Genomic DNA, 13,793 nt, shown 5'->3' with positions numbered 1-13,793 from the left:
CAGACCTCTGACATGCACTACTGGGACCTTATCTCTATCTGTTGTATGCAGGGATTCAGATTGGACGGGACCAGCTCTATTGGTGGAACCTCGGGTGTTAACTAACCAGGTGGCCTTTGCTAGATGCTGTTCCCAATTTTTGAAAGTTCCCCCACCTAGTGCCTTCAAAGTGGTTTTCAACAATCCATTGCACCGTTCCACTTTGCCTGCAGCTGGTGCATGGTAAGGGATGTGGTACACCCACTCAATGCCATGTTCTCTAGCCCAGGTGTTAATAAGGCTGTTCTTAAAATGAGTCCCATTGTCAGATTCAATTCTCTCAGGGGTACCATGCCTCCAAAGGACTTGCTTTTCGAGCCCCACTTGGGCGCCACTAAATTTGTACCGGTTTTGCCAAATTTAGAAATATATACTCTGAGAGAAGGCACAACCACCCCTCCCCCACCAGGTTCGGGAAAAAAGAAATTTTCCTCGAAGGAAAGTGAAGAAGATAAAACTATTTATTTAACAAACACACGGGAAAGGAAAATGAGGTTAAATGGTAAAATCTTTCGCTGTGGAGGAAAAAACCTGGGATAGCGTTAGAGTCCTCCCTTTGGTCTCCTCGGAGCTGGGGCTTGGCCCAGGGCCAGGCCCTCTGTGCCCGATGGAAAGTCCTCCCGATGTGCTCTGAGGTTGAAAGCAGTCCAGTAGAAAAGGGAGAAAATCCGGAATTCCAGAGAAGGAAAAGCAAAGTCCAACTCTCAGTCTCTCTCTCCGGAGAACAAGAAACTGAAGCAACTGGCCAAAAGCTGACTGGAAAACAGCAAGCCGGGTGCTTCCTCACTCCCCTGCCGCGGCTGGGAAGAAAAAAACCTTCTATCTTTATGTGACCTTGAACAAGCTGCAAAATGCTTTGAGAAAGTTTTGCTCAGTTTTTTCTTCTCCCTCTCAGGCTCAGTTTAGAGGCACAGAAAGGCACAAAAATTAATTTCTGGGCATAGGCAGCGATATGGGATACACATCATAACTTCACCCCAAGACACCTTTCCACAGGATTTCCAGAGGACGGGAGCTGCACAGCTACCACTGGACCTTCTGAGGAAGAGCAGACCCTTTTGCTATAGGATCACCACTTCAGAGGACTGCAGCCACCATTCTACCAGACTGCTACCACCACCCTGACTAACAGGGTGTCAGGTTGTATCTTTACTCTGTCAATTTGAACCAGTGTTTTCTTTTAGTTTTTCCTTTTCTTTAATTTCCCCCATTAAATTGTTATTCTGACTTGGTGCCTCCCACTGGTTTGTTTTCAAACTAGTACACCCCATCATTCTGAGTTTGAGTTTTGTTCCAATGGGAGCTGTGGAACTGGGGGTGTCTTCTTAAACATCGGACAGTCAGCCTTCCAATGCCCTTTCTTCTTGCAATAAGCGCATGTGTCTTTGTCCCTAGGGGGAGAGGCTTTCTTAGATGACTTTTCCTGACTATCTTTCTTCCTGGGACAGGGTTTACCTTTGTCACTGGAGTCTCTATCTTGAAACACTCTCCAGGCTATTTCTAACAATTTATTCATGTCTTGAACCCCTTCTAACTTTTGCAGCTTTCTTCTTACATCGTTTGAAGCCTGACCCATAAACAAATAAGCCAGATGATTTCCCCCTTCTGCTGTATCAGGATTTATGTTTGTGTATTTGGTAGCAGCTTCTCTTAACCTATTCAAAAAATCAGTAGGAGTTTCATTAGGACCTTGCTTCACTTCATAAAGCTTTGCCCAGTTAAGAGCTTTAGGGACATCATGCTTTAACCCATATACTATGAGATCTTGATACCGTTTTAATCTTTGCATTTCTGCTGGCACATTTGGATCCCACCTTGGATCATCTATTGGAAAAATATCTGCAACCGTACCTTGTAGTGTCCCGTTAGCTATGCCTAATTCCACAGAGTCTGTAATAGCTTTGTTTACCATCTGTCTTTCAGTGGGATCAAGCAATGTCTCTATCATAGCTGCCAAATCACTCCAGTCAGGGTTCTGTTTTAATTACTCTTTGTACCAAAGTAGCCACTTTGTCTGGATTTTCTTTATATTTTCCCACTGTACTCTTCCACTGTTCTAACTCTATGTGGGAGTATGGAACCTTCACATAGATTGGCCCTTGATTACCCGCAGCCTGTCACAGAGGGGCTTGCAAAACTGGCTCCCTTTTCGCTCTGGTTCGTTTAGCAATTGGGCTTTGCTCCCTTATTGCTTTTCTTGCTATGTTTCGCCTGCTTAAAGCAGCTATCTCATCTTCCTCCTAAGAGGAACTGCCTGAGTGAGAGCTGTCTGATTCCGTGGAGTCGGCTGTGTCAGGTCTGCTCCGGCCCGTTCTGGTACCTGGTATCCCTGTCAGGGACCTGCTCCGCCGCAGGGACCGGGCAGTGTCCCTGAGCCTGCGCGCTTCGATGACGTCATCCGCTAAGCCAGCCGCTCGGTGCTCGGCGTTGTCATGGAGACTCCTATGCCTGGGAGAGGAAGGAAAGACACCCCCCTGTAGGACATTCCCTCCCCACCCTCCTGGTGGAAACCCCTGCCTCCCGGCTCCACCTTCAAGGGCGGTGCTGTAGGCTGCACACGCTAGCTGTCCCCTCCCCTTGGCCCCTCCGCTCCTGCTGGGACCGAAGGGGAGGGGGAAGAGAGAGAGCCGGGCGGCTTCTGGGCAGAAGCCACTTGTTGGTGTGACCCAGCCCCCTGCGGGGCTGGGGCAGTGAGATGCCAATCAATCTCAGCCCCTCCCCTGGATCGAGTTTCCCGAAGAGGCAGACTCAGAGGGCGGGTCGATGGGCGGCTCAGAAGCCTAAGCCGCACCCCCCTGGACAGCGCCCGGGTACAAGCCACCTCCCCCGGTTCGGGAAAATTCTCGGTTACTCGGTTGTTCATTGGTTCTGTTATAACTCCCGCCTCTCAGTTTCCCCCAGTGGTTCTTGTTACATTGTATCCCCCCCGGCTTGTAACTCATTGGTTGTTTTCCCCTTTCACCGGGGTTTTCAAATTCCCTATAAAACGGAGGGTAAGCGTCAGTATAGGATCCCATCATAATCCTATTATTCCCATCGCATCGGATTCCAGCCTTCCGAGCTTGTTCGGGTTGCGAAACTTCTAACAAAAAACCTGTTAGAAGTCAGACCCGAACAGCCTCTCTCTTCCTTTGTCTCCGGGCTAACGTGAGCCGATCCCATCGGCTCCTGCCGTGTTCCATCTGCAAAGAAGCCAGCTTGCTAGCCCAGCAAGCAGCCCTTTTCCTGACTCCGAAGTTGCTTCAGCGACGCGTGGAGGTAACGGCAGCTGGACTGTCTCTGACCTGGGGGACGCCAGAGCTCGTGCCTCGGGCACCAAGGACTGCGTTAGCCACTGAAGACGCAAATGCCTTCCAAAGCCGCCATGGCCAGTCTTCACCTTCTTTTAGATGCGGCCCTGTCTGAGCTTGAGTGGCAGCCGGGAATTTTCCCGGGTCCGCCTCCCCCTTCTCCTTTTTCACTGGCCGGAACCCATCTAAAGCTGCCTCTCTTCCCCGCCCCCGGGACCCATGTCGGCTGAGAAGGAGGGGGAGGAGGAGGGCCCATTCTCAAGGCGGGAGCTATTACATCCATCTCCACGTCTTCCCCTTTTGTCAGGTCCAACATAGACTTCTTAACCTTTTTCTCTTTTTTCCTTAAAAACAGTATATGCTCTTTTTTAGATATTTGTAACTTAGATGCAGCCAAGAAGAGCTTCGCATGCTCTAATTCTAAGAAACAGTGATCTCTTCGATGATATGATATTAAACTCAATATTAATTCTTCATCTAAGGTTCCAAACTGAGGCCACTTTTGCCAGTTATCTAACCTATACGCTGGCCAAATCAATGTAGAAAGCCTAATTAATTCTGCTTTTGTAAGGGTTTTATCTTTGCCAATCAATTTTGCCCAGTTATCTAATACAAAGCTTAAAGGGGTGTTCGGTGGTATTTCACTCCCCATACAAGAAATATTACCGCCCATGGTTTTATGCTTAAAAACAGAAAATTCACGAAAAAATAGCAACAAGATCTAAAACACTCTATAAAGCAGAGAGAAAACTAGAGAAGGTAAAATTCGAACCCACAACCCTGAGGAATCAAACTGAGGCTCAAACTACGACCCAAGCCACTGCGCCACCTGGCTGGATGCCAAAGGGTGGTGGCTGGACGGAAGCTAGCAACAAACCAACAGAGGGAAAATCAAATTCCGTGGGACTCTCACACGAGTTACCTGACAAGCTCTTACGAGCTGCCAAGCTAAGAAAAGGGGGAAACACCAAACGAAACCCCCTTGGACCCTCCCGAGTCCCTAAACAAACTGTAAAGGATCTCTTAATACCCAATTCAGGTGTTACTAACAGAATACCACCTTTATTCAGTTACTCACATGCCTCTGTGCTGGATCTGGAGAGTTTTCTGGGCTCTTGGGGCTTCTCTGCCTCCTGGGCTGTGCCCCCCCGGGTGCCGGCGGGGGGGGGGGGGGCGGGGGGGGGAGCTGAGCTGGATCTTTCTGAGTTCTAGAGGATTTTCAGAAGCCTCGTTGTCTCTTCTGGTGGTGCCAAAGAACTGATAACTTAAGAGGCTTCCCAGAAAGAGACTAGACAGGAGTAAGGGAATAAAAGAGGTATTTATTTGAAAGGCCTTCAAAGGTACACCCTGGGGAGCCTGAAGCTATTCTCAAAATGGACCCCAAGATGGACCCCAGGTCACGAGTTTTTCACTCTTTTATAGGTTTGGTTCATTTGCATAGCAGGGTTGATTCTCCAATTAAAGCTTCAGCTTCCCCCTCAGCTTACCCCCCTTAGCGGCTCTTTGGTTTATACTTTTGGCCTAGGACAGTCTTGGTGTCCTTGGAAAGCAGGGCCGGAGAGGCTTTGTTATGTCTACCTAGCATGAGAGCAGAAATTAACAGGCTACAAAAAACTTCAGAGTCACACACCAAGCAGTAAAGAATTTGAAAAATATAAAAGTTAAAACCCAAGGCATCAGGAGGAACCATAAATTCCATAAGGAAAGAAAAAGGGGGGTATACATTAGAAGGGGGTCTGTATTGATTCAGGAAGTCTGTACCTCTCAAGTACCTCAGCCAATGGGGAAAGAGAGAGGGAAATGCGGCCAGGAAATTAGGATAAATAGGAGGCTGTGGGCTCTAAAAATTTGAGAGACCCCAGGGGAAATGCCCCATGGCCTCTGCCTTTATTCGAATAAAGTAACAGGACTCCTCTGTCTCCTTTTTGGACATAAACCTCTGGTGTTTGTGGATTAATTTTCCTGACACTCTGTATATCCCTCCCGGAGGACTGTCCATGTCAATTGTTTTACCATTTTCTCTCCTTCCTCCTCTTCCCACTCAAAGGCAAAGTACTGTTTACTGTCCTCTATAATTGGACACCTCCAGGAAGCATCCTTCAAGTCCAGTACTGAATAATACTGATGTGAAGAAGGGGTTTGATTCAGGGTGGTATGGGGATCTGGAACCATGGGATGCCTTGGTTTGACAATTTCATTTATTATTCTTAAATCCTGCACCATTCTGTAGGTTCCATCTGGTTTCTTAACCGGCAGGATAGGTGTGTTATAGGGAGATATACATGGCTTCAAAAGACCTGCCTTTAGCAGGGACTCAATGACAAGCTGTAACCCCTTCTTTCCCTCCCTTGTGCTCGCTCTCTATCACACACTGTATACCAGAGCCGGTCTCTGTCCTGCCGCAGTGTCCAAACAGCTCCTCAACCCCCCGGCGCTCCCGGCGGGCACGGCTGGCCAGCACCACAGCCAGCTGGGGCGTCCCGCAACCTCATGAGGCCGGGGGCCACTGCCGCCCCTGCCCGGAGATGGCGAGGTCAGGCACTGCCCAGTGCTGAGCCCCGGCTACCCCACAGCTCCCACAGGCCCCCAGCCTGTGCTCCCAGTCCTGCTGCTCCTTGCCTCAACCATATTTCTTTACATTCTCCTTCAACTAATTTTTTTTCTGAACATATCAACACTATTTGTCCATCTCCTGTTGTCAAGACTCCTTCTCGACTTTCTTTTTTTCCCTCATGGGCATGGATTGTCAAGACCCCTTCTCAACTTTCCCTTATTGCCCCCTCTGGGCATCTATGTCCTAAATTACCTCTGGGAGAATGTGTAAACTAACTCCACATTCTTTCAAGGGATTTTTTGGAGATATTTTGAGATCGTCATCCCTTTTGCCAGGGCCCCTTCTCAGCTTTACCTTTACTACTCTCCATGGGTGCCTTGTTTTACCTGTGCTACCCTCCATGGGTGCCCTCTCAGGTTAACTCCCCAAAGATCCTGTTGTACTCACCGATGAGATTTTCAGTGGTCCTTCCCTGTGGACTCTTCACAGACCCCTCTGGTCTGCCACTCATCTGTCTCCTGGACAGTCTCAGGAACCCAATCAATTGCCTGATGCCGGCCACCACCAAGGGGAGCTGGTCACCAAGGGGAGCCGTCAGCTCCGCTCACTGCCCACCGGCCCTGGACGGTGGAAATATCCTGGACAAGAGCCCCCAAATTGTCAAGAAAATTAATCCACAAACACCAGAGGGTTATGTCCAAAAAGGAGACAGAGGAGTCCTGTTACTTTATTCGAATAAAGGCAGAGGCCATGGGGCATTTCCCCTGGGGTCTCTCAAATTTTTAGAGCCCACAGCCTCCTATTTATCCTAATTTCCTGGCCGCATTTCCCTCTCTCTTTCCCCATTGGCTGAGGTACTTGAGAGGTACAGACTTCCTGAATCAATACAGACCCCCTTCTAATGTATACCCCCCTTTTTCTTTTCCTATGGAATTTATGGTTCTTCCCATTGCTTCTTTCATCTCTCAGTATCTACCTATCAGCAAACCCACAGTTTGTTTGTAAAGACAAATCCCTCTCACTCCTTTCATCAATAAGTGGAATTCCTCCCATTGTTTCTTTCACCTCTCAGTATCTACCTTTTACCTGTCAGTACACCCACAGTTTGTTTGTAAAGACAAAATCTCATTCCTTTCAAGTATGAGAATAATGTTGATAACACACTGATTTTTTACTTGTTGCTAAGTAGTGCTCACCTTAAGTCAAGGACTTTTCAGTGTCTCATGCTCTGCCAGTGAGGAGGTTTACAAAAAGCTGGAAGGGAACATGGCCAGAACAGCTGACCCGAACTGGCTAAATGGATATTCCATACCATGGAATGTCATGTTGACTATATAAACTGGGGGGAGTTGATGGGGAGTTGCCAGTCACTGCTCAGGGATGGGCTGGGCATCGGTCTAGTGGGTGGTGAGCAACTGTATTGTGCATCACTTGTTTCTCTTAGGTTTTATTCCTCTCTCCTTTTCATTACAATTATTATTGTTTTTGTTATTATAATTAGCGTTATTAGTATTATTATTCCATATTACTTTGTTTCAATTACTAAACTGTTCTTATCTCAACCCACGAGTTTTACTTTTTTTGTGATTCTCCTCCCCACCAGGGTGGAGGGAGGGAGCATCTGCATGGTACTTAGTTGCCAGATGGAGTTAAAGCACAACAATGATGGAAACAAGAGATTTTGATTCAGCAATCAGCACATTGAAACTGGATTTATTATCTTGCAAAACCAGGGCTTCATTGTAAGAAAGAGAAAGAAAGGTTAAATGGGAGCCTGCACATAGCAGATTTTGAGAGTTCTGAATGCTGCTATTTCTGCCATTCCTCCTCTCTTCTCCACACTTTTTTCTTTTAAATTAAAGCAAAAAAAATTGGGGAATATTGCGGTTCATGACCTTTAAGTATTATATTGAAATGCCTGCTTATCACACTTCTCTTTTTTCTCTCCTAAGTTAAAATCTTTTCAACATTTTTCAAGTAAATCTTTCTGCTGTAGAACCTAGAAAAATGTTCTCACTATTTTAAATTCTTCCAAGAGCTGTTGTCAAATAACTCTTCAGGTAGTTTTACCTAACAGACTTGGTGTCTTCTCCCTAAACTTTCAGCAAGACTTTAAAACCACTATCTGTGTATAATCTAATTTGAAGCTGTACCTTGCACTTACACTACCATAGAAATCTTGTGCTTCTTTCTTCTACATGAGCAATTGGTCAATCTTCCATGCCATTCATTTTGCCTAACTTCTGTAGCAGAGCCTTAGCTAAGTGCTCACATAGCAACATTGCATGTTAACATTTTCCATCCCTCTTTTTATTCTAACAATTATGCTTGCATGTGATGCTGCATAGACTAATTCCATTCTAATGAAAGGAAACACTTTTTCGGAAGTTATTTGTTACAGCGTGGTTTTATTTTTTGAAGGTACATCCCATGTAAAACTGTGATCTACTTTATTGGGACAGAGATCTGTTCAAGACACATCACTTGGTTGCCTACTCAGCATTTCAAGCATTTTGGATTGAGAAAAACCTGATGGATTTTCCTCTCAGTTGATCTGAGCACTCCTCACCATTACCTGAGGTTGGCATAAACATTGTAAATTCCACAAGTGATAGAAAATTGAGAGAACCAGGATTTGACTTAAGTTTCCTTACACAAGATTTTTTATACACAAGCATACAAATACAGTACTTGCACAAGCAGTTGTAATCTACTGTTTGTTGAAGTTTAAACTCTTTTTTCTGAGAAAATGCCCAATTCAGATTAAGACAATTTTGTTTGCTAAGAGGGCAATTATTTCAGAATTATTGAAAACCACTGAATGAAACCAATTCTGTGAGGCTGGGGAATTTTTATCTAGAGTCACCCATTCAATAGTGGAACTTACTTTTCAATGAACTTATTAGCATATTAAAAATCAAATGGATGTATTTATGAGCTATATCTTGTACGAAAATTAGAAACAGTTGATTACAAGTAGGTAATTCTTACCTAGCACAAAAATAAATTCTACTACTTGGAAAGCAAGGTGTAGAAAGAAGTTGTTGAGAGGGGACAGCCTGGGCTAATCATGTATCTTTTCTAATTGTGAAACTTCTCCTCGGGTGTTGGGCACCTGAATTGCTCCCACTGAAGTCACAGGATTACTTAAGTCACTAGAGCTAAGTATATGAGAGCTAAAGCTCTTCTAAACTCTAGTCTATCCTGCTCGCCCTAGGAGTGGGAATTTTTCTCTCTTCCAGGGCGCTTCCGCTCCGCAATCTCGCTTCCGGGGCAGCCATTTTGTTCTTTGTCTGGTCGGGGTTGGACTTGTGTTGCAGCAGTTGGTGATAGCGGCTGCCCCGTGATTATAGCGACACGCTTGCGCCTGCCATGTCGGACTTCGACAGCAATCCATTTGCTGACCCGGACCTCAATAATCCCTTCAAGGTGAGGCGGCGGGGAACAGGGACGCCGTGAGCCTTCCTCAGTGCCGCGGCGGGGGCAGAACAAGCTGCGTGAAGCTACGGGTGTCCTAGGGAAGGAGTGTCATCGGCTCTGCTGTGTGCTGGGGGGTCACTCTCAGCCGCGGCGGGTCGGGAAGGCCCAGCGCTGTGGGGTAGTGCTGGCCTCGGGAGAGGGGAACAATTTTATATATAATGAGACTATTTATTTTCTTTACCTTTGAAGCTGCTTCGTGTGCTTGTGTAAAATCACAGACTAGTGTGCAGGAAATTCACGTCGCTAGAGGTTAGCATCCACAATCTCCAAGTAGATTCACACAGTCCGTTTGTAAAGACACATTAATCTTATTCCTGTCACTAGTATGTCAGAGAAAGGAGAGGGGGGCATAATGTGGAAGAGTTATTGCCAAGGTCTAAAGATAGATGCCGTTTTTTCTTTAATATTTCAGTTTTACTAATTTTTTGTGATCTACTTTGTGAGATTTCCCGTGACTATTCTCATGCCTTTTAATAAAAAGATTACAGCAGATATTCTTACTTGATGTTGAATCAAAAAATATGTTCTCTGGGAAGATAAAGATTAAGCAGAAACCTCTAGTTTGCGCAGTATTTTGGGTAGTTAATTCTTTTGGAAGTCTAAAATGAAATTATTTTTCTGTTTTGTTATCTTCTGGAAGTAAAAGAATTTAGTTGATAAAATAGAATTTTTTTTAAGTATTTGCTTGCTTGGATTGATCATAAGATGTTGTTGGTTTTGAGACAGTGGCTATTTAATATCTATCTCTCTCTCTTTTTTTTTTTTTTTTTTTTTAAATTCGGTACTCTTCACCACAGGCTGCTGGGGAATCTCAGCTCCGGAGCCCCTCCTCCCCTTCCTTCTTCACTGACCTTGGTGTCTGCAGAGTTTTTCCTCTCACATATTCTTATTTATGGCTGCTCTTGCACAGCAGTTTGCCTCCTGGTCCCCCTTCTTAAATATGTTATACCAGAGGCACTACCACCGTTACTGATTGGGTCAGCTTTGGCCAGCAGCGGGTCCACGTTGGAGCCGGCTGGCATTGATTGGCTCTGTCAGATATGGAGGAAGCTTCCAGCAGCTTCTCACAGAAGCCACCCCTGTAGCCCCCCCGCAAAAAAAAAAGAAAGTTTGCCACAAAAACCCAATACACTACCACAGGAGAAATTTTTAATAGCTGTATATGTTCGAGATATGTGTGTTGCGGTTTTCTGGTTTTCTTTTGCTTGGTTTTGGATTTTTTTTCTGACTTTTCTTTTTTTGATGTAAACACTGGGGTGCTGCTTGTACCTGACTCCTCATGATACAAAGAGTGTGATTCTAATCTTTGCTTTTGAGATTGATATTGTGGGGGAGAGACTACAAGGACCAGATAAAATGAAAGATTAGATGGAAAATAATTAATTAGGTTGTGCTGATTTGTTAGAACTCCAGTCTCCTGAACTAATTCAGATCTTTAAAATGTCATCTAAAATGACCGTGTGTGACTTCAGTGCACCAATAGCTGCAATATCTGGGTATGAAAAATGACCTATACTTAAATTCTGCTCTGGTCGGTATGACTAATAGTTAAATAAAAAGACCAGAAACTCAAAATGCTGAACTGGCAGAAGCTTGGGTGAGATAAGGCTGGAGAAGGACTTGTGAACTGGAAGGAATGAACAAGAAGTTGGGTGAGCAAGATAATTACTGGGATCAACATTCTTAAGGAGCAGAGACTGGGAATGGCTAGGTGGCTGAAGACAATCAGGTTGTAGCAAGGAGTTAGTGCAAGGGCAGGTCCATTTTGGGCAGAAGCACTGGTCCACTAGGACATAGCCTTCTCAGTCTGAGATTGGACGAGGCATTTTACAGTTGTTGCATTCAGCAGCTGACATCAGATATTTAAAATCTGTCTTAAAAATTCCCTATTTTCTGTATTTGCAGAGGGCAACTGAATTTTTAATCAAATCATGCAGCAGGTCAAGGTCTCTGGATATTTGGAGGTTCCAGCCATGCTGTAGCTTTGTGTTGGTGTCGGTATATTATCACCTATTGGAACTTGTATTTGTGGCTTTTTTCTCTTTTTTAATATTAAAAAAACCCCTAAAAATAACGCATTTTAACTTTATTATCTAGGTGAAATATCAAATATGGAAAAATAAGTTATGCCAACGTAGACTTACTTATTCCAATAGAATATCATAGTTATCACTTTTTTAACCACTAGGATACATGTCATGACATACAAATTTGATAGCATTCATTCAGATGCCACTTTTTCTTTGAGCATGTGGTCCTGCACAGCATTTGTTCTACATATTCATTACTCACACCCTGATTAACTTCTAAATGCAGTGTTTTATTATTCTGCAGCAATAAGTACGAGTGCTTTGTAGTTATTCTTGCTGCATTTAGATGAGTTTGCATTGGCTACATTTTTAAAGTGAGATGCAATGAGTGTAAGGTGAATGGTTCACAGTAATTCTGTGTATTCCTTGGGATGTCAGGTCTGATGTTTTTAGAAATATTGTAAGTAGTTTTGAATTATGAAGTGAGGTTCCTGTTGGCATCAGTTGTTCACTGATGTGTTCAGAACAATTCCAAGTCCAGCAGCCTACACCTGGACATCCAGGTAGTCCATCCATTCTTATGTTCTGAAGATGCAAACCCCTTAAATTAAGCCAGTGAAACCAGGCATCACATGAAATATGTACAATTTTTTCTTCTTATGAAGTTAGCATGGTCTATGATAGTGGGCACTTTTGTTGCCCACCGACCACAAACACAAACCAACAGAGAGTCAGTTTATGCGGTGCTTTATTCAGGGCCCGGGGACCTGGGGACTAGTGTCCCAAATCAGGCTTCCCAAAGGCCTATCGTTTCACTCAGCTCTTTATACAGTTTCAAACATTGGCACACATACAAGATTTAATCTTCAAAGTAAAACATACATCACAAGGATTAACAATTGATAATCATACCCTAAGCCATATATCTTTATGGTTGTCTAGTCTTAGATAATGCTCAACGAGCTCCTACCACTGAAATCCCCCTTACATGCAACATATATCAACCCAGAACAATTTACTTTTAGACAGGTTCACCGTGCCCAGCTAATTCACTAACGGGTTCACCATGCCCAGCTAATTCACTATTCCTAACCTCCCCACCCAGTACATTCCATTCCTGTTTCCTCAGAGAACTATTTCTACACCTGAGGCCTTACAGCCTAGCAGAGCCTGAGCCTTACTACTTCTAAAATCCAATATCCTATCCTTTTTGTAACAAGTCCCCCCTTTTGAGCATCCTTCGAGCTTCTTCTGGGTTCGCAAGGATGCTCAACAATTCATGTCGCTGTTTCGCGATAAGCAGGAGGTGGAACGGCTGGTTCTGCCAGGACTTCTCTTCGCATTATCGCCTTCATTATTCGCCGAGTATGTTGACCTTCTTTGACAATCATTCCTAAAAGACACTTATATACTATTAAGGCAACTAAAATGATTATAACAATCATGATTCCATATTGTACAATTGAGGATATCCATCCGGACATCCGAATTCCCAGGGAGCTGAACAGTTCTCCAACCCAATTGTGTTCTGCCTCTTTCTGAATATCATTCACCTTTCCTTCAATCCGTTCTAATTGACTTATATCCTTTTCTACTTCTTGTGTAACATTCGGGATGTGAATGCAGCAATGGTCGTCTCTACCATGCAGATATCCACATACGCCATGCTCCTTCAACAATATCATATCTAGAGCCATCCGATTTTGAATTGTCATTCTAGACGTAGCTTGTAACTGCAGATTTAAGTCCTTGAATCCCTTCTTAGTCACAGCCGCTAACCTTTCTGTTTGTCCCAACAATTTGTACAACATTTCCCTGTTTCGATATGACGATATTTGTGCAAAGAGAGATTCTAATACCCACCCAAATTTAATTCCTGAAGAAGGTTCATGCCAATCTTCCCCTTCTTCTAACCCTATGTCCCCAATTTCCTGACTTATATCTCGCTTATGTCTTATTTGTATTTCTGAAGCCGTCAATTTTGTCGATTTCCAGAAAGGACAAAGAGTTGGAACTCCTAAAGTAATTTGTGTAGTTGGACCATCTACCGGCATATGAGTGGTCCAATGTCCATGACCCATTACCCAAACTAAATTTCCTGGAGCTCGGATTGATGTAGTTTTACAGTTTAACTCTCCTTCTGTATTTTTGTCTTTTATCGTGTGGTTATATCCCCTACATTCACAGCCAAATCTCAAAAGTACCTTTACCGGCAGTAGACTCACAGACTCACTTGGGCTGTCACAAGTGAAGACCTCAGTGCAATTCCAATCGGTCATCCTAGGTGCATCTTTCCTCCAACTATCCTGTCCTTGATAGGTCTTTGAGTAAGTTTGATTTTTCCGTCCCTTCCAATGAATACACCATTGAACTGTTCCTATATAACTATAAGTTTCCAAC

The 13,793-nt window shown here is 44.3% G+C and overlaps 1 protein-coding gene and 1 long non-coding RNA gene across 2 annotated transcripts in view; one reads left to right on the top strand and one right to left on the bottom strand.

The window, feature by feature from the left end:
* Positions 1-713: 713 nt before the first annotated feature.
* Positions 714-4,456, bottom strand: LOC138102874 (uncharacterized). The gene is made up of 3 exons (XR_011147592.1): positions 4,408-4,456; positions 2,360-2,487; positions 714-839 (listed from the first exon to the last, which is right to left on the bottom strand). It is a non-coding gene; the product is annotated as an uncharacterized lncRNA (long non-coding RNA).
* A 4,729-nt stretch (positions 4,457-9,185) lies between these two features.
* Positions 9,186-13,793, top strand: part of LOC138102849 (secretory carrier-associated membrane protein 1-like) — a 228,557-nt gene continuing 223,949 nt past the window's right edge. Inside the window, exon 1 of the mRNA XM_069000598.1 lies at positions 9,186-9,312. Coding sequence (XP_068856699.1) covers positions 9,256-9,312 — 57 coding nt within the window. The 5' untranslated portion in view covers positions 9,186-9,255. The remainder of the gene's footprint in view (positions 9,313-13,793) is intronic.

This window comes from Aphelocoma coerulescens (assembly GCF_041296385.1).
Source record: "Aphelocoma coerulescens isolate FSJ_1873_10779 chromosome W unlocalized genomic scaffold, UR_Acoe_1.0 ChrW_unloc_scaf_3, whole genome shotgun sequence".
Lineage (NCBI taxonomy): Eukaryota > Metazoa > Chordata > Aves > Passeriformes > Corvidae > Aphelocoma > Aphelocoma coerulescens.
This window is presented reverse-complemented; position numbering and strand designations above follow the sequence as displayed.